This window comes from Perognathus longimembris, chromosome 13, assembly GCF_023159225.1.
Source record: "Perognathus longimembris pacificus isolate PPM17 chromosome 13, ASM2315922v1, whole genome shotgun sequence".
In the NCBI taxonomy this organism is placed as follows: domain Eukaryota; kingdom Metazoa; phylum Chordata; class Mammalia; order Rodentia; family Heteromyidae; genus Perognathus; species Perognathus longimembris.
Genome location: NC_063173.1, coordinates 55039731 through 55059719, shown reverse-complemented (window position 1 = coordinate 55059719; position 19989 = coordinate 55039731). Strand labels below are relative to the sequence as shown.

The window sequence follows — 19989 nt, the reverse complement described above, 5'->3', positions numbered from 1 at the left end:
GAGTCTACATAGCTAAACTTACAAGACAAAAAGAGTATTTAAAAAAATAAGGAAAAGTTCATAATTGCATCATCCAGAAATGTACCCAAAACAGAATGAATAGAGGGTTTGGGGTATTTTTCTTTTCCCCCAAGTTTGGAATTTCTGAGGTCTAATTTCCTTCATGTTTTACTTCATGGGAAATCCCATACTTTCACAACACTGGTTCTTAAGTTAAAATGTCTTCCAATTCCTTCTCATCCACTCCTGTGGTATTTCTTCATTGTAATCTCCTTGAGGGAACTATTTTGGATTCTGCATTTTCCTCATTATTCCATAAGCACCTTCCACACTGTGTTCCCTCTTGTGCTTTAGCCTACATTTTTCCCTTGTGTTTTGGCCACTGACTCTAAAGCCTCCCTTCTCTGGGCCTCCCTTCCTAATCTACAAAATATGATGATTTGGAAATGAAGCAATGGCTAGAAGACAGAGACCCAGTGTGAGAAGGGATACCTCCTTTCAGGCCAGAAGCAAGAACAAAACAAAAACCAAATAAAAACTACTAGGAAGACCCTTTGTTCCAGGTCCAGCCTCCTTTGGCCTTTGGCCCAGAAGGAAACAAGAAGAAATGACAGGTCTCAGCCCTTTCTGGATCCGTGGTAAAACCACAGCCCTCCAGATCATCTGACTTCCCCCCCCACCCATGACAAAGCACTTTTGCAGCCCAGGCCCCACCCTTGGACATCAGCAGAATGCTGAGTCACGGTGGGGCAGCAGCCCCTGCCCCAGCCCCTACTTCCTTTCCGCTCTGGAATGAGCTAGTATCTCCCAGAAACAACCTACTCTTCTCTGCCTTGCAGTCCCTCTCACAGCTCCTGGCTCTGGGAGGCTGTTGTTCTGGGAGGCCAGCCAAACTGCCGCCTTCCAGAAGTCATGAGGCACAAGATGGGTGTGGGGAGGCAGAAGGCCTGTCAACAAAGGTCCAAAGACCAGGCTGCCTCTAGACCCTAGGCCCTCAGTTTTCCTAACAGATGAACAGACCCAAGCAATTACAAACCCACTCACACCTTCCATTTTACTCTCCGCTGACCTCCCTCAGTGACCTCAACATACTACAAACCCGGTCTTGCTATGTCTCTGTCACTGAAGCTCTGGATTTGTCTAGGAAGCACAGAGACCACATGGTTTCATGAAGCCTACTTTATGTAGTAGACTTCCTTCGTGTGTGTGTGTGTGTGTGTGTGTGTGTGTGTTGGTATTGGGGCTTGAATTCAGGGCATCATGTTCTTACTTAGCTTTTCTGCTCAAAGCTAGTGTAGCATTTAGCCATGCTGGTGCTTGCAGCTTTTTTGCTGGCTAACTGGAGATAAAAAGTCTCTTAGATTTGTCTGTCCAGGCTGGCTTTGATCCACAACCCTCAGGTCTCAACCTGAGTATCTAGGATTATACAGGCATGAGCCACCAGCACTCAGCAAAGGCCAACTATGTACTTACTGACTCTTGTCCTCTTGGATGTGATAAAGGCCCAGACCCTCAGCATACCCAGTCCAAAACCAGGATGACCTTCCCCAACATCCTCACCCCAAATCTGCAAATATGGTGACTTCAGCTTTCCAGTAGTTTTGTGTGTGGTTTTTTTTTTTTTTTTGCGAGGGTGGGGGGAGGGGACTGTCAGGTTTCATTTTAGAGACATTTTTTAATGCATTACCTCCTTATTGTCTCCAGGATGAAGCATAACCATTGTTTTTCCTGAATAATTACTTATTTATTGGCAAAGTGATGTACAGAGGGGTTACAGTTTCATACATAAGGCAGTGGGTACATTTCTTGTATAATTTGTTACCTCCTCCCTCTTTTCCCCCTTCTCCCTTTCCCTCTCCCCCCATGAGTTGTTCAGTTGGTTTACACCAAATGGTTTTGTAAGTGTTGCTTTTGGAGTCGTTTGTCTTTTTATTCTTTGTCTCTTGATTTTGATATTCCCTTTCCCTTCCCTAGTACTAATACCAGTATATACAATATACAGGGTACTCAGATACTCAGATGAGACCTTTTTTTTTTTAAATAGCATACATCCTTGCCCCTATATTCTGTCCTTTGCTGCATTTCCTAACATGCCTTCTATGGTGCTGACCAACACACTTTAAGGACATTTCCACACCTTTACATCTTTGCAGATGCTATTCCGTCTGCTTGGAACTGAGTTGCCTTCCCCATCTTCTTCCTACACTTCCCCCTGTAGAAACTCTTTCTTCATATTTGCCCCCCCCACCCCCCGCCGACCTTTTATCCCTATCCAGAAGCACCTTCCTGCTTACTTTATCGAAGCTGTAGCACCATTAGATTTTACTCCTAGTTTGTGCCTGTAGTACCCTGTAGTAGACTCCAGAGGTAGGGATCAGGATAGTAGCTGGGCCCAAGTGGAGCTTGCCTGTCACCCCAGCTACCTTGAGGAGGCTAAAAATAAGTGGATCTCAGTCTAGGCCAGTCTGGGTTTAAAAAGACAACCACCCTATTTCCAACTAGAGTAGGGCTGAAAGAGCTGCCCAAGCAGTACTGAGTGCCTGCCTAGCCAATATGAAGTCATGAATTCAGAGCCCAGTATTGCCAAAGAAGAATATGTGTATCTTTACTGAACGTGACAGGTTCGTTTTGAAATGAACAACGACCCGAGAAATCTGTGGCGTGGCACGGACGATTTGTCTTGATGTTTCAGTAGACTACCTTGGAAGGCCTGGAAGTTCAGCTCGCAGTTGCACTCGCACGGGTTCCCCGGGAAAGGCCTCCCATCTGGGTGGGTAGGCTGGGTGGCCCGCCTCCCCCTTCTGCAAGCCGCAAATGCCCAGCCAGGGCGGGCGCCAAGGCCACCCGCGGTGTGGCGTCCCACACCCGCCCCCTGCCGCGCGGGGGGCCGAGGGCCCCCCAAGGACAAGCCCAAGGGTGACTGAGAAGGACGGAGAGGCCATCTTGGAGCGGCCTCGGCACGGAGATGGCTATTTACCAGGTGGCCTCTTCCAAGTCTCCTCCCTTTTGTCACCCCGAAGCTATGATTTCAAGCGGCAGCCCCCCCCACCCCGCCCTGGCCGTGTGCATTTCTTCGGAAACCCGGGCGTCCGGGGCACGCGCGCCCGCCCGGCCTCGGCGCCACACGCGACACCCGGAGCCATGTTTACGTGCAGCAGAAACGCGGCCCTCGGTCACAGGGTTAGCCGCCTCCCCCTCCCCCCCCCCCCCCCCCCCGCCTCCAGCCGTGAATCCCCGCTTCCCGGTGTTCCCTCACAAAGACTCGGAGGAGGACAATGTGGTGGCCACGTCTAACTTACCCACCGACACGGTGGGTGAGCCCGCCAGCGTCCCCGCTTCGGCCGCGGGCGTGGGGAGGGGAGCGTGGGGGGGGACGTGGGAGGGGCCGCGAAGAGGCAACCGCGCGCCCCTGCGCGCGCGCTCGCCGCCGAGAGGGGAGGAGCTTATCGGGAGGACTGCGCTGATTGGCCAGGATGTGCGTGACGCAGGCTCCTGCTATAAGTACCACCAGGACAGGCTGTGGGCGCCAGACGTTCCTCGCCGAGAGTCGCCGCGGTTTCCTGCTTCAACAGTGCTTGAACGGAACCCGGCGCTCGACCCCCCATCCCGGCCGCCCGCTCGGAGCCACCAACCTCCCACCACCTCTCTCTCGCTCCACCGCGCCCTCGGACCGCCCCCGGGCCTCCGCCGCCGCTCCAGCGCCGCGCCGCCACCGCATCTCTCCTCGCCGCCGCCATGACGACCGCATCCCCCTCGCAGGTGCGCCAGAACTACCACCAGGACTCGGAGGCCGCCATCAACCGCCAGATCAACCTGGAGCTCTACGCCTCCTACGTCTACCTGTCCATGGTGAGCGCAGGCGGGCAGGCGGGCGGGCGGCACGGGGGACCTCGGCACCCGGCTCAGGCCGCACCCGCCCTTTCCCGGGCCTGCTGGGGACGAAGCGGGGCGGGGTGTGGCCAGACGCCCGTCCGTGCAGCCCTGCGGGTAGGAAAATGGAGGTCTTCCCCCGGCCCAGGAAGTCTGGGAGCGATTGGTCCTTCCGGCTCGTCCCTCGGGAGGGCTCCCGCAGACTAGATCCAGTGCTGCACACTTTTCTCCAAAGGGAGCCTCCTTTCCAAGAACCCCGCGGTTGCACGCCCGCTTTCCCCTACCCCCACCCTTAGTCCATCCTTGCAGTTAGGTTAGGAAGTTGGAGTTTTGCACTCTTGTACCCCGTTATCTGCCTGGTCGCCCTTAGGTCCTCTCGTCTTGTTTGGATATCCAGCTCCCATTCCCCCCCCCCCCCACATATGGCAAGGACTCCTGGGTAATGGTGTCCAATAGCAACCTCTGGGGGCTGGTGGGAGGTGGTTTGTGTGCTTGCTTATCCGACCCTCCGGAGTAACAGCCCCTACCTCTGGGCCACTTATCTCTTCGACTCACTTGTAGGGGAGGCGTTATCTCTAGAACTATCTACAGTTACCAAAGTGCCTCCAACCTTGCACTTTGTAGTACTCCACTTTATCATTTTATTGCATGAGATTGTTGGGGTTGTGGCTCCCTAGTTATTGAGCCCTTAGTTTAGACATGTTCCAGTGTTGAAACAAGCCTGGGTTTCTGTAACTGACATTCCCTCACATAAATATATTTTTTTTTAAAGTTTGAAAATTCAAAGCTGAGTATTTGCTTACCCCCAATGTCACCTGGCATGGCAGAATAATTTTATAAATCAGCAATCTTCTGTATACGTGGCAAGCTCAAACTTGTTTTAGCCATGTTTTAGTATAATCAGGAAGGAGAACTAAACTGGACTGAACAATGCAGGATGGGTGCTCCAGTCCCTTTAGACAATGAAATTAGGCCCCCACTTAAGAAATTTCCTCTGAGCAAGTACAGATCCATATGACACTGCTGGTGGCAATTCCCATGGTGCTCTAAAAGTTCCTTGAAGTAATAACCTTTGACTATCAAGTTCACTTCTCTATTTCAGAATGGAAGTAAACTGGTGTTGTGTTCAATACAAGAACAAAACAGTTTCCCGTCTCCATAGGCACTCACTTCTTCCTGTACTGTGAGAAATGCAGAGGGCCAGGGGTGCAGCAAAAGTGGTAAAGCACTTACCTGTGAAACACAAAGTCCCTGAGTTCAAACACCACTACCATGAGAAAAGCAGGCGCTCAGCTGTTACTACCATAGTGTATCACAGCTACATCCCTATGGGACCTTCTAAAATCTTAACGTGTTCTTGTGTCACTTTCAGTCTTACTACTTTGACCGAGATGATGTGGCTTTGAAGAACTTTGCCAAATATTTTCTTCACCAATCTCATGAGGAAAGGGAACATGCAGAGAAACTGATGAAGCTGCAGAACCAGCGAGGTGGCCGCATCTTCCTGCAGGATATCAAGGTGAGCGGAGGGTCAGTGTGCTCTCACAAGTCTACCAGTAGTCAGTAGTGGCCCTGATACACCTACTTTCTAAAATGGACAAACAGGGGCTGGGAATATGGCCTAGTGGTAAGGGGTTCACCTCGCATACATAAAGCCCTGAGTTATTCCCCACATATATAGAAAAGGCCGGGAGTGGTGCTGTGGCTCAAGTGTTAGACTGCTAGCCTTGAGCAGAAAGAAGCCAGGGACAGTGCTCAGGCCCTGAGTTCAAGCCCCAGGACTGGCAAAAAACAAAGTGGACGAACAGTAGTGAGCAAGGTGTTAAAGCGGAAGCTGTTGCCATGAGAAACTTACTCCTGAATTGGCTTAACTTCCTCTCCTTCAGAAACCAGACCGTGATGACTGGGAAAACGGGCTGAATGCAATGGAGTGTGCATTGCACTTGGAAAAAAGTGTGAATCAGTCACTACTGGAACTACACAAACTGGCCACTGACAAAAATGACCCCCATGTGAGTATTGGAAGCCGGGGGGGGGGGGGTAAGCAAAGGGAATTGCTGGTCGTAGGGGCTGGGAAAGCCGGTGAGTAACTCACTCGTCCTCATTCTTTTTTTTTCCCCCTAGTTGTGTGACTTCATTGAGACTCATTACCTGAACGAGCAGGTGAAATCCATCAAGGAATTGGGCGACCACGTCACCAACTTGCGCAAGATGGGAGCCCCTGAATCTGGCATGGCGGAGTATCTCTTTGACAAGCACACTCTGGGAGACAGTAACAATGACAGCTAAGCCTCAGGCCGATCCCCCAAAGCCACAGTGACTGCCCCTCACCGAGGCAGTGCATGCATGCTGGGGTTACCATTACCTTTTCTATAAGTTGTACCAGAGCATCCTAAGTTCTTTTAATTTGTACCATTCCTTCAAATAAAGAAATTTGGTACCTAGCTGTTGTGTTTGTGGAATGAGCCAAAAATCTGTGTATTAAATTTCTTTTTTTTTTTTTGGTAATTTTTTAAAAATTTATTTGTTAAACAAAATTTTTTTGACAAGGTGTTGTGCAAAAGGGGTACAGTTACGTAGTAGGGCAGTATGTACATTTCTTGTGTTATCTTATACTGTGTGTGTATTAAATTTCTTAGTTGGGGAATAATATCGGGGTATGAGTGTGTTAAGTTCACTTTAGACTCCCGCTTTAGTAGTAGTTGTTCAGAGCTACTTGTTTACAGTGATTAATTCTAGCTCAGCTTACCTTTTTTTTTTTTTAAAGGCATTTAGAGGCTGAAGTAGTCCTTAATTTTTGTTATTAAACTAACCATTTAATTCAGACTGATTGGGAACATAATCTTCTGTGTAGACCACTGTATATCTGCACAACCAGATAAGTCGGTATCCCAGTAGCATGCACACAGGCAGGGACCAGGCAGCAAAATGTCCCCGTTGGCCAACATTAGGTACAAGCTTCATCCCTGTAAGGAAGGTGTGAGAAGACTGTTTTGGGTGCCAATCCTAGGGCTTGAACTCAGGGCCTGGGCACTGTCCTGGAGCTGCTTCTCAAAGCTAGCATTTTACCACTTGAGCCATTCTACTTCTGGGTAGATTATTGGAGATAAGCATCTCAGGGACTTTGCCGCCAGGGCTAGCTTCAAATGGCAAGCCTAAGATCTCAGCTTCTTGAGTTGCTAATATTACAGGCATGAGCCACGCAACAAAATTAACTTTGTACAAAGGTTGAGTCAGGTTTGGGGCCATCCACTTTTCCTACACCAGCTGGGGTTGTTTGTCCCAAGAAGCAGGACTGAAATTGTTGCCCTTTGTGGGTTTCAATCACAAGCCAGGTGTGACCACAAAAATAGCTTGCAAATGTAGAAGTAGGAAGTCACACTTCCCATATTGTGTGGGATGGGATAGACTTTCATTTGACAAGAGAAGTCTAGAATAAAGGGAACTCATAACTCTAGGCCTAAGAAAATAGGATCCCCAAAGCATTAATAAGATAATCCAAGGGGGCCCTGCCACCCTTCTTGACTGATTACTTGATTACTTCCCCACCTTAAAGACTGGCAGGAGGGAGGGCTGGGAATATGGCCTAGTGGTAGAGTGCCTGCCTCGTATATGCAAATCACTGGGTTTGATTTCTCAGCACCACATACACAGAAAAAGCCAGAAGTGACACTGTGGCTCAAGTGATAGTGTGCCAGACAGACATTGGGGTACAGGGTAGAGTCTCAGGTCTGCTTCAGTTTTCCTGTCAGGCTGCACCTGTCACCCTGCACAAAACTTATTGGGCCCTTCTGAATCTGGCCTGCTACCTCAGGGGTTCCAGGGTAGTCTGATATAAGCCGTTGGGTGCCTCCAAGAGTCCCTACTGCGGAGCCCCGTGCTAGCTTGGAACGAGATCTGGAGGAAGGGTGGCTTTGAGCTAGGAGCAAGGAAGAGTGATCACAAGGGAATGGGCCTGGTTTGGGAGAACATACCTGTTCTCCAAGGCTGAAAAGGAATCTGCATGGTCTTTAAACACGGTGTGTCGATTTCTTGGTGACTGTTCCAGTAAAGGATCTTTGAGATAATTCTTGGGGATCTCTGGCATATGGTTTAGATTAAACTCCACAGTCTTCCTCCTCGCAGGACCTGGGCGCTCCAGCAAAGTTTCAGCGTCTTCTGGGAGCAATTCAAAACTCTGCTTGGCCTCAGAAGTCAGAGGACTTAAAAGGCCTTGGTCTTCTGTGTCTGTGCCTGGGATACCATGAAGCCTCAAGGGCACGGATGGCTCTGGGGGAAAGACAATGGGGGTGTGACTGAGGGGTGTCTGAGGGGCACTGTGGTAGCCTGGGCTCTCATAGATTGAGGCAGCTCTGAATGCATCCAGCCCCTTAAGTCTCCAAGCCTTGCTGTCTTCCTGGTCCCTTGGATGCTGTTTGGCAGTTGTGGGCCGGCCCTCCAGGTACAATTCCTTCCTGGACCTTAGTAGCTTGCTCTTGGAGTCTGTCCTGGGAAGACAGTGGTCATGGGATTGCAGGCCTAGGAAGCGGCCAATGATGTCATTATGAGTGTCCTCCTTCTGGTTTGACTGAAACTCCATCTCTTCTTTCTGCAGGCTGGGAATAAAAACAACCGAGACAGTCGGGGCTGAGTGGGTAGACAAAAGCTGATCTTCCCTCCCTGGGTCCTGAGCCAAAGCTGCATAGCTCTGTGTCTGTGTCTGTGCGCACACACACGTGCGCACACACGTACTCCCTGCACACACACCATTACTGTTTCACCCGAGACTGGTGCTCTGCAACCTGAGCTACAGCTCTACTTCTGGCTTTTAGGTGGCTTGAACTTATAGCCTAACTACTGTCACTTAGCCTTTTTTCACTCAAAGCTATTGGTGCTCTGCCCACTTGAGCCACAACTCCAATTCCAGTTTTTTGGTGATTAATTTGAGATGTGGGTCTTATGGACTTTCCTGTCCAGGCTGGCTTTGAACTGCAACCCTCAGATCTCAGCCTCCTGAGGAGCTAGGATTAGAGGCGTGAGCCACCAGTGTCTGGCTTGCAAAGTCTACCCAGCAGGTGCTGAATGGCCCCACTCCTGTTAAGCTCCCCAGTTTGTCAGACAGCAAAGACAGGGAGAGAGTTGGGAAACAGGTTCTAACTTCCCACTGTGTGCTTAGCCACAGGCTGCCCTTGAGCAGCTCTCTTTCCTCTTCAGGCCTCAGTTTCCAACTCTGGACAAGGATGGGCAGCCTTGATAAAGGGAACTAGGAACCTTTCTAGCCTAAGGAGCCCTCACAGCATGGCTGTGGTGTGAGAACGTGGCAGCAAAGGCAAACATACCTGGCTCACGTGTGCCCTTTGCTAGCTATGTGACTCTGGCCCACACAACTTAGTTAACCTCTTTGAACTTGTACCCAATTGTCTGAGAACTAGAGATAACAAACAAGCTCAATTGAGGAAGAAAAATAAAAACAACATGTCTATAACAAGCCTAGTATACTACCTGGCCCTTATTAGACATCTTAATTATACATCATTAACAAAGGTTGCTAGGCATCCTTCTGCACCTCAGGGATTTCCCACCCAGTTTTCTGGCACGGCCCACCTGATGTTGAAGGTAGAGCCCCAAAAAGAAGGTTGGTGGGACTGGGCAGAGGCAGCTGTGTAGGGGGGGTGAGGTTCCCTCTCATTCCAGTACATGTCCCGTTCCATAGGAGGCAAGTCTTGGTGCATTTCATCCACGGACAACAAGGACACCTAGTCCCCAGAGACAGAACAACAATGCAATAGAAAGTTCAGCCCAGGCAGTGCCGAGCACTTAGCTGACGATTTACTGGAGTCACTTTTTTTTTTCCTCTGTGGACCTATCTCAACAGATGGTTATGTCTATCCTCAAAAATCCTGATGAACCTGACAGTGACTCACACCTGTAATTCTAGCAACTTGGAAACTTGATAGTGGGAGGATCGTGTTTCCAGGCCAGCCTGAGCAGAAAAGTTCACAAAAATCTGCCATCTCAACCAAGAAGCTGGGTGCAGTGGTACATGCCTACCATCCCAGCTATGTAAGAAGGGCAAATAGGAGCATTGTGGTTCAAGCCAGCCCAGGCAAAAAATGAGGCCCTAGTAGGAAAACAGCAAAAGCACAAAGGGCTGAGGGCATGGCTCAAGAAAAAATGGTAGGGAACCTATCTAGCCAGTGGGAAGCCTTGAGTTTAAACCTCAATACTACTAACACACACACACATACACTCAAAGTTGAAGTGAGAATTCTGTGAGTGAATGGTTGGCTATGAAGGGGGTTTGGATTGGGGACAGATCACTGTAAGGCATCCTACAGAACTGTGGGGACCGCCCCTCTCCTGGGGTCCGGCTTGGGAAGGCTCCATGGTATGTCCTTCCTCCCCTCCCCTATACCTGTAAGTTCCTGTCGATGATCCAGTTGGTCTCAAAGTCATCATCATCTTCTCCAAAGGGGTTGATGAGCTGCTCCGCCACCTTGGGGGACAGATGGGGCTCTGGGAACCCTGAGTAGAATCCCCGGAAGCTCTGTTCCCCATTCTTAATTAAAGCTTGGAGCCTGTCATCTCCACATCCACCCGACAAGTGTCTTCGGTGCCACAATGTAGGGCCAGGGGCTCTTGCCTGTAATCTGAGCTACTTACTCAGGAGGCTGAGATCTGAGGACCAGGGTTTACCTAGCTATGAGCACCCTGGCCAGGCTCCTGGCCTGGTGGGCGCAGGAAGGACTTACCTTCAGCCAGCCCATGTAGAAGAAGAACTGCAGGAATGTGTACAGAGGCACAATGAGGTCCATCTCATGGCCCGGGTAGGCCTTGGCTGGGTTCAGAAACTGCCGCCCCACCAGACAAGCCAGGAAGAAGCTGTACACTGCCACAGTCACCACCTGGGGTGGGGGGAGGGGGCAGGAGGCCTGAGCAGGGACTTCTGGGATGAAGAAATTCTCAGGATGACAGTCTTAAGCCTTGTTCTGACTTCCACCCTCATCTGAGCTCTCCTCTTGAAGATGAGTACCAATGCTTCTGCCTGTCATCTCAGCTACCCAGGAGGCTGAGCTCCAGAGAATGACAGTCCAAAGCCAGGTAGGAAAGTCTGTGAGAGGCTGGGAATGTAGCCTAGTGGTAGAGTGCTTGCCTTGCATGCATGAAGCCCTGGGTTCAATTCCTCAGTACCACATAAACAGAAAAAGCCAGAAGTGGTGCTGTGGCTCAAGTGGTAGAGTGCTAGCCTTGAGCAAAAGAAGCTCAAGGACAGAGCCCAGACCCTGAGTTCAAGTCCCAGGACTGGCACAGAAAAGAAAAGAAAAGTCTGTGAGACTCTAGCTCCAATTGTAAGACCCTAAGTTCAAGCCTCAGTACACACACACACACACACACACACACACACACACACACACTCAGATTAAGTTAATTAGACTGTCTCCCTGAGACTGGACCAGGCAGCAGCCTGAGTGTTTTGGACTTAGAACCTTCACAATCCAGACACACCTCCAGGGTGGGATTTATTTATTTTTCTTCAGCCTCTAGGTTGCGTCCACTTCCTGGGGCTTCCTAGCCTCCATTCCCCAAAAGGACACCCTTTACCAGCCTGGCCCTCACCTGTGTGTACACTAGTGGCACACTGATCCAGTCATAGGCATACAGGTGTCCACACTGAGTTCGCAGGGTATTCATCTCCTAGGGGGCAGAAAAGGAAGGAAGGATGGAGTCCTGATGCTACCTGTTTCCCCACGCTCATCTCAGCTTTTCCCAACCCTGACTTTGTTTCCATGAACAGCTCATGAGCCACTCTGTGCCAGTTTCCTTATCTAGCACGAAGAAGCCAGGATGTCACAGGCTCACTTAGAGAGAGTATGGAAGGGACACTTGGAGAAGAACCTTCTTGGGCTGTGGAATCCTGTTAGAAAAAAATCCTACAGCTAGGTGCCAGTGGCTTACGCCTGTAATCCTAGCTACTCAGGATGCTGAGATCTGAGGTTCAAAGCCAGCCCAGGCAGGAATGTCCATGAGACTCTCATCTCCAATTAACCACCAGGAACCTGGAAGTGGTGCTGTGTCCCAAAGTGATAGAGAGCTAGCCTTGAGCTGAAGAGCTCAGGGACAGGACCCAGGCCTAGAGTTCAAACCCCACGACTGACAAAAATGAATGAATGAATGAATAATAAATGAATGAAAATCCTACTGCCCCACTACAGGCTCAAAGAATCTCCAGGGGCTGCCGCTTTCTCTGTGTAGAAAAACTTGTTCTACCAAGACCACCAACCTTCCCGCTGCATCCCAGCCCCATCTGTGTAATGAGCTCACATTCAGGAGGCTCTGGAGCAGAATGGGGTCCCGGATTCGACCTCCAAGCCAGGCCTTCATTGACAAGTTGGCAAACCACACCCAGGGCACCCAGAACATGTTGTGTGACAGGCTCAACTTCTCCAGCTGCTTGTATTCTGCATGGGTCATAAAGCCTGCAGAGAAGAGCAAAGACAGAGCAGATGGGAGAACCTGAAGAGGAGGTTACTGGCCCTAGGGACCTTCTGAGCCCACAAGGGCCTGGGTGCTTCTTTACTATCCTCTTCCTTTTTTATGTTTTTAATTTTTTATTGTTATTCTAAAGGTGATGTACAAAGGGGTTACAGTTACATAAGTCAAGTAAAGAGTACCTTTCTTTTGGGACCATGTCATCCCTTCCCTCTCTTTCTCCCAGTTCTTCCCTCCTGCCCCCATCCACAAGTTGTACAGTTCATTTTCAATATAGTGTCTAGTGAGTGCCATGGCTGCATTTGTTCACCCTTTGTTCCTCCATTTCTGTGCCCCCACTTTCCCCTCCCAAAGACAGATAAGTGAACAAACAAGACAAAAGGAAAAGAAAACAAAACAAGCAACAAAGAAAGAAAAAAAACACCTCTTGCTTCCATTTCCAAGAAACCATCCACTTTCTTTGAACAAATACATTGCTGAGTGTCTGCCACCAGCTGATTTGGGCTGAGCACGCGGGGACAGTCTGTATGACTGTCCGGAATCAGGTTAAGGCAAGGCTTCTCCAGAGATCGGAGCAGAGGGAGGCAGATCCTGGAGCCTCTGTCCCTTTCCAAGCCACCCCAAGCTGCTTCCTTCATCCCAGGAAGCGCCTGGCCCCTGCTTCACACCCCCGCCTGGCCCCACTTTTAATCCCCGGCCCCGCCCCCAGATGCTGGCCCCACCCCCTTGCCCTCCACCCAATCCTCAAGTCCGAGAGACTCTGGTTCCACCCATCGACAGCTCTGGCCACGCCCCTATGCCCCCGCCCGCCTGCGCTTGCCCCGCCCTCCGCGCAGCCCCGCCCACCACCCGCGCAGCCCGTCCGCTTAGGCCCCGCCCACCTGCGTGCACCAGGTGCTGGAGGCTGGGGAAGCGCTTGTAGACGGCCGTGCTGACGCTGCGCAGGATGAGCGCGCTGCCCAGGTTGGCGTAGCGGATGAGCGTGCGCCGCAGCAGCCTGCCCTGCTCGTCCTTGCCCTCCACGAAGCCCGACACCTGACTCATGAGGCGATCGAGCCACGGCACGTTCTCGTACTGGTTCCACCAGCGGGTCACCACCAGCGTCACGTAGAAGCCTGGGCACGAGGGGCGAGGGGCCGGGCTGTGGCCAGGGACCAGCGCTGGCGGAGGCCTGGCTTTCTCCGTCTGATGAAGCGGCCCAGTCCGTGCCTTCCTGGCACGGGGAGGCAATCAGGGCCTCCTCTCATGGAGGCCCGAATGCTTCTGTTTCCTGGGCCCCAGAAATCCTACGGACACCTCCTCCACCTCCCCGGCTGCCAAAGGCTCCAGGCTCCTCCCTTGAGTGCCAACAGCAGGATGTCCTTCCTAATATCTTCCTTTACCTGAGGTACACTGAAGCACGCCTGGCACGCTCCTGCCTTCCTTCCTCAGCTCTTCCTGGCCAGCCCCGGGGATCCAGGTGGAGCCTGCAGAGGCCTAGGGGCAGGGGGCAGCCGAAAGGGAGCACTCACCCAGCACGAAGGAAATGGGGATGAGCTGAATGTAGCTGTCACAATGCAGAGCCAGCTTCTCAAACAGGAGCTGCTGTTCCTGGGTGAGGGCCAGCCTGTGGGCAGGGGACAGGGATGAGTGGGCAACGGTGAGGAGATGGCAGGTCCGGCCTAGCCTGATGTCTGGGTGCATCTCAATCCTGTCTCTTCCCCTAGGCTGGGACCAGAGCCCTTCCTCTACCTGAGCCAGGGCAAATCATTCTAGTGGGGCTCTAGTGGGATCCCTGCATGAATCCTCTGCTGACCATGGACCAAGGGGAGGAAGAAGGGCCAGCTGGAGGGCTCTGTTTTAGGCATCACAGATCCTTTTAAAGGATCAAGGAGCCATCGTTCAAAATCAGGTGGAGATTGATCTGGAAAACCGTGGTTCAAAGCAGAAAAGTCCAGGAGACACCATCTCCAATTAACCAGCAAAACTACTAGATGGCAGGCATGGCTCAAGTGCTAGAATGCCAGCCTTGAGTGAAAAAGCTCAGGGATAGTGCCTAGACCCTGAGTTCAAGTCCCAATATTGGCCAAAAAGAAAAAGAAGGAAAGGATTGAGGTCAGAAGTGAGCCAGAGGTCCAGGTGTGGTGGTTCATGCCTGTAATCCTAGCTACTCAAGAGGTGAAGGTAGGAGAGCCCCTGTCTGGCAAATGAGGTCCTGAGTTCAAGCCCCTATATTGCCAAAATCAAACCAACACCTCAAAAAACAACAACAACAAAAAAAAAAAAAAAACTAGCTGGTGGTGGCTCATGCCTGTAATCCTAACTACTCAGGAGGCTGAGATCAGAGGATCATGGTTCAAAGCCAGCCCAGGCAAAAAAGTCCATGAGACTCTTATCTCCAATTAACCACCAGAAAACCAAAATGGCACTGTAGCTCAAGTGGTAGAGTGCCAGCCTTGAGTTGAAGGGCTCAGGGACAGCACCTAGGCCCAGAGTTCAAGCCCCAGGACCAGCAACAACAACAAAACTCAAACTGGGGCTGGAAATGTGGCTTAGTAGTAGAGTGCTTGCCTAGCATGCATGAAGCCCTGAATTTGATTCCTCAGTGCCACATAAACAGAAAAAGCCAGAAATGGTACTGTGGCTTAAGTGGTAGAATACTCGCCTTGAGCAACAGAAGCTCAGGGACAGTGCCCAGGCCCTGAGTTCAAGCCCCAGGACTTGCAGAAACAAACAAAAAAAGCTCAAACTGCCTGAGATTAGTGGGGGGCGGGCTATGAACTCTTGCCTGGCTGGTCTTGAACCATGGTTCTCTCAATCTCAACTTCCTGAACAGAGAGGATTATGGTCATGAAGCTATCCCACCAAGCTGTTACTTTGGGTAAAAAGTACATATATATATATATACCTAGCCAGACACTGGTGGCTTACAACCACAATCACAACTACCAACAAAAAAAAATATTATAAAACCATTTTAGATGTTTGTTTTTTTTCTAATCCATTGTAGTCATTCTCATTCTCACTTTAAAATATGGCATATATTCTGCAGTTGTATCTGCCCTTCTATCCTACATTTTATTGAAATATATATGTATCTGTGTGTGTGTGTGTGTGTGTGTGTGTGTGTGTGTGTGGTTCTGAGGCTTGAACTCAGGGCCCAAGCTTTTTTTTTTTTAATTTTGCTCAAGACTAGTGCTCTACTATTAGACTCAGAGCTCCACTTCCAGCTTTAAAAAAACTTTTTTATTGTTATTATAAAGGTGATGTACAGAGGATTTTCTTTAGAGATAAGTGTCTCATGAATTTCCCACCTAGGGCGACTTTGAACCCTGATCCTCGGATCTCAGCCTCCTGAGCCGCTAGGATTACCGGCATGAGCCACCAGCCACGTATCTATTTTAAATGTACAGTCTGAGCCTGAGAGTGTGTACGAGGGAGTCATAAGATGGGCAGACCCAATGGGACTAGCTCAAGCCTGGGGTGCAGGCTCCTCCCTTGGTGGGAAGAGAGCCGGAAGTACTCTTAGCCTCCATGAAGCTATCTTCCTAGTCCGATTTGTTTTTCCTGGGTTGTGCATGCTCTGGGTGACACCCCAACACTCATTCTGATTTCTTTTCTCTCATCAGCTCCCCAGGGCCTGGCCAGGACCTCAGCTCAGCCTTACAGTGGACTGGCCCCTGATTGGGAGGGAAGCCAGGCCGGCCCAGCCCCCTCCCTCCTAGGCCCAGGCCCATCCCGCCACTCGCCCGGTCCTACCTGTAGATGAAGCGGATGGCATAGTAGCAGAACAGGAAGATGAGGAACTCGCCGTAGAGCAGCTTGTAGATGCTGCCCCTCCAGCACAGCAGCAGCCGCCAGAAGGAGCCCAGGCGGGCGTTGGCTACTTGGTTTGTGTAGGTGATGGTCATGGGTCCTGGGGAACAGGCAGAAGGTGACCCCGGTAGAGATGGGGAGACAACTTCCTGTCTGGGAGGTTTGTGTGACTTTGGCCAGGATCCTGCTCGGGGCCTTGACTCTGGGAGGATGAGGTGGGAACCCAGGAAATCAAAGCCACGGGCTGCTCCTCAGCCTCAGCGGGGAAGACATAGGCAGGCCTGTGAGTGGCTGTGGGCCTCTAAGTTATGGGGTGACATAGGCACTGAGCTCAGGCTGCTCCGACCCAGGCAGGGTTCTGACTTGGTCCAGTTTGCTTGCTCCCCTACATTCCCTCAGCCTCTCTGGAGCGAGACACAGGCCAGGGGCCGGGTCAGTCTAGAAAGGATGTACAGGAGTGACCTCAGGGCCTTTGCACTTGCTGCTCCAGCTACAGAGGGCTCACTGCATGGCTCATTCCCACTTTGGGTCACCTCTCCTCAGAAAGGATGTCCCTCCCCCCACCCCATCATCCTACTGAAAAGCGATGCCCCATTGCCGCCAGCAGCCCATCCTCTTAGCTGGCTTGGCTCTCGGCACACCATGCATCCCTACACAAAGTTATATTAGACAGGATATCTGCATGCAGTTTACGGTGTGTGTCTCCCCCCACTAGAAGCTTCCATTTGTTCTCAGAGCAGATACTCAGTGACGACTTAGGACCCTTTCCCTCCTCTTCCACTTGTTATCTCTCTGGGCTTTGTACACACCAACGTCATTGTACACACCCAGGACCTTTACACGCCCACAGGCACTGCCCAGGCGCACACACCAAATGCACACACATCCACCAGGGAAGTCATCTGCCCCCTAAGGCCCTCCAAGCCCTAGCCCTTTCTACCTGGGGCACCCCCTACTCACAGGTGGGGCTCCAGGCTGCTTGAGCTCCAACAAAAGGGCTGGCCACTGGGACAGCGAAGCTCTCCGAGTCCCTGTGGTCAGCGCCCCTCTCCACCCTCGGAAGCTGGCACTGCCCATGTACGGGGGGGGGGGGTGTCAGCTGATGGCATAAACCTCCACAAAGAAGCCCTTATCTTGACCCCTTTTTCTGTAATCTGCTCAGAAGCAGCAGCCAGAGCCTCTAATTCCTTCCTGGGGGTGACCACCCAAGACCAAGGCTAGAATCTGGGACAGTGTTCCCAGCCATGGCCCTAAAATCCGAAAGTTTGAGTCTGCGCCCTCTATGGCCTGTCCTGACCCCTGAGATCTTGTAGGGAAGAGGTGGGGTGGGCAGGGCCGAGCCTCATCTTCTGTATCCGGAGCTACCTAGGGACTGGGCTTTGGCAGTCTCGTTGGCCACGCAAACACCAGTCTGGGTTATCATGAGACGTCCGGCTTCTGTGTGCTGCCTTTGGGCCAGCCTCTGCTCCGCTTTGCCTCAGTGTCCCTGTCTGAAAAGGTTGGTGGTGTTACTTTGGAGTTTCATCATCTTAGTTAAGAGGGATGGAATTCTGCATACAAGGGTTAGGAGCTGTGATTGGCTGATGGTGACCTCATAGACTTCTCAGACTGTGATTGGTTGGAAGGACCTGTCAGGCAGTGCTTCAGAGTTAGGGTAGGAGACCTGGAGCTGAGAGCCCAGCCTGGAGGGATGTCTTGTGTGGCCTGATGCCTGAGTCCAGGTGTTTGTGCTGCTGGCTTCAAGCCAGCCAGAGCAGATCCCCAGGGGTACAGATCCCCAGGGGCAGCAGTTCCAATCTCTGCAGCTGCTTGGATACATTATTCCCCTCCAGGTTTCTTCTAAGGCCCAGGTGGTGGTATTTACCGACCTGCTCACCTCACATTGTTAAAGAGCTCAGCTCCAAGCAGCTGCGCTGTTGGGCTTTAGAATGTGTGAGGGACTTGCTACTTCTCCACAGTCTGTTCCTGGGGACTTCGAAATGTTTTTCAAGCACTACAGGGGTTTAAGGTGCAAGTGGTTTGGGGACTACACTTCCAAAGGCCCTGATTTACAACCCTGCGCCTTAAAATAAATCCACACTCTCCTCTCCTCTCCTTTCTTTCCTTCTCCTCTGCCCACTCTCAGTCAGACATAGTTGCTAGGTGGGCTGAGTTGCAGGTGACATTTGCATGGCTTTTTTGTCTTTATAATATATAAATATAGCCAGGTGCGAGTAGCTCATGCCTATAATCCTAGTCAGGAGGCTAAGATCTGAGAATTGTGGTTCCAAGCCAGCCTGGGCAAGAAAGTCCATGAGACTCTTACCTCCCATTAGCCACCAGAAAAAAAAAACAAACCTGGAAATGGCACTGTAGCTCAAAGGGATAGAGAGCTAGCCTTGAGCTGAAGAGCACAGGAAGAGCACTCAAGCTCAGAGTTGTTCTCTCTCTCTCTCTCTCTCTCTCTCTCTCTCACACACACACACACACACACACACTTTTTTTTTTCATAATGACCTTGGTTACTTTTTCTTTCCATTTTTGTGCTAAGCACTGGGTTTGAACTCAAGACTAGGGCACTCTCCCTTAGCTTTTACTACTCCATGCTGGTACTCTACCACTTGAACCACATCTACACTTTTTGGCTTTTTGGTGGTTAGTTTGACATAAGGGTCTCGTGGACTTTCTTGTCCAGGAAGGCTTCAAACCAAAGATCCTCAGATCTCCTGAGCAGCTAGGATTATAAACATGAGCCACTGTGGGGAATGTACTCAGGGCCTGAGCACTGTCCCTGAGCTTCTTTTTGCTCAAGGCTAGCATTCTATCACTTTGAGCCACAGCACCACTTCTGACTTTTTCTGTTTATGTGGTGCTGAGGAATCGAACCCAGGGCTTCATGCATGTGAAACAAGCACTCTACCACTAAGCCACATTCCCAGCCCTCACCTTGTATTTGTTAAGGAGAGCCCCTGTCTAGCAGATGAGGTCCTGAGTTTAAGCCCCTATGCTGCCAAAACCAGACCAATCCCTCAAAAACAACAACAACAAAAAAAAAAATCTCACAAAACTAGCCGGATGTGAGTGACTCACGCCTGTAATCCTAACTACTCAGGAAGTTGAGATCTGAGGATCATGGTTCAAAGCCAACCCAGGCAGGCAAGTCCATGAGACTCTTATCTCCAATTTCCCACCAGAAAACCAGAAGTGGCACTGTGGCACAATGGAAGGGCACTTGCCTTGAGCTGAAGAGCTCAGGGACAATGGCCAGGCCCAGAGTTCAAGCCCTACAACGGACAAAACAAAAACAATTCCAGTAGTTTATTTAATGATTTTCAGTGGCGCAAGCCTATAACCCTGACTACCCGGGAGGTACAGATGAGAGATAGATACCCAGGCAAAAAAGTCCACGTGACTCCGCGTCTGTTCTTGGCTGGCTGCAGTGGCGTGTGCCCGTCATCCTCACTGTGAGAGAAACACAATGGCTGGGCACAGAGGTGTGTACTTGTCACCCCCAGCGACACAGGAAAGCACAAGTGGGAGGAGCCGAGCTCAGGGCAGCCCTCGTGTGAGGCTGCTGCACACCAGTGTGTCACTCCAACCCCTTTGTGCAAATGGTTTTGTCAGGAAGACTCCATCAGGAACACAATGATAAGAATTTATTGTAGGGGGCTGGAGTTGCGGCTTAGCGGCAGAGCGCTTGTCTAGCGCACACAAAGCCCTGGGTTCGATTCCTCCACACCACATATGCAGAAAAAGCCAGAGGTGGTGCTGTGGCTCAAGTGGCGGAGTGCTAGCTTTGAGCAAAAAGAAGCTCGGGGACAGTGCTCAGGCCCTGAGTTCAAGCCCCAAGACTGGCAAAAAAAAAAAAAAAAAGAA

The 19989-nt window shown here is 51.0% G+C and overlaps 2 protein-coding genes across 2 annotated transcripts; one reads left to right on the top strand and one right to left on the bottom strand.

Annotated features, from left to right (window-relative positions):
* Positions 1–3529: 3529 nt before the first annotated feature.
* On the top strand, positions 3530–6314 carry Fth1 (ferritin heavy chain 1). Its single transcript, XM_048360432.1, has 4 exons — positions 3530–3849; positions 5243–5389; positions 5757–5882; positions 5995–6314. Exons 1-4 carry the CDS (start codon positions 3736–3738, stop codon positions 6157–6159), a joined length of 552 nt encoding a protein of 183 aa, XP_048216389.1. The 5' UTR covers positions 3530–3735; the 3' UTR covers positions 6160–6314.
* Positions 6315–6778: 464 nt separating this feature from the next.
* On the bottom strand, positions 6779–16229 carry Best1 (bestrophin 1). Its single transcript, XM_048361146.1, has 10 exons — positions 16078–16229; positions 13851–13945; positions 13221–13454; positions 12172–12326; positions 11467–11544; positions 10602–10754; positions 10265–10345; positions 9454–9605; positions 7845–8465; positions 6779–6836 (listed from the first exon to the last, which is right to left on the bottom strand). Exons 1-10 carry the CDS (start codon positions 16227–16229, stop codon positions 6818–6820), a joined length of 1740 nt encoding a protein of 579 aa, XP_048217103.1. The 3' UTR covers positions 6779–6817.
* Between the last annotated feature and the right edge of the window lie 3760 nt (positions 16230–19989).

Coding starts and splice junctions, on each gene's coding strand:
- Fth1 (XM_048360432.1), top strand. CDS start 3,736: ATGACGACCGCATCCCCCTCGCAGGTGCGCCAGAACTACCACCAGGAC. Junction 3,850..5,242: donor CCTACGTCTACCTGTCCATG/GTGAGCGCAGGC, acceptor TGTCACTTTCAG/TCTTACTACTTTGACCGAGA. Junction 5,883..5,994: donor CTGACAAAAATGACCCCCAT/GTGAGTATTGGA, acceptor TTTTCCCCCTAG/TTGTGTGACTTCATTGAGAC.
- Best1 (XM_048361146.1), bottom strand. CDS start 16,229: ATGACCATCACCTACACAAACCAAGTAGCCAACGCCCGCCTGGGCTCC. Junction 13,455..13,850: donor CCCCATTTCCTTCGTGCTGG/GTGAGTGCTCCC, acceptor CCTCGTGCCCAG/GCTTCTACGTGACGCTGGTG. Junction 8,466..9,453: donor GGCTCTACCTTCAACATCAG/GTGGGCCGTGCC, acceptor TTTTATTCCCAG/CCTGCAGAAAGAAGAGATGG.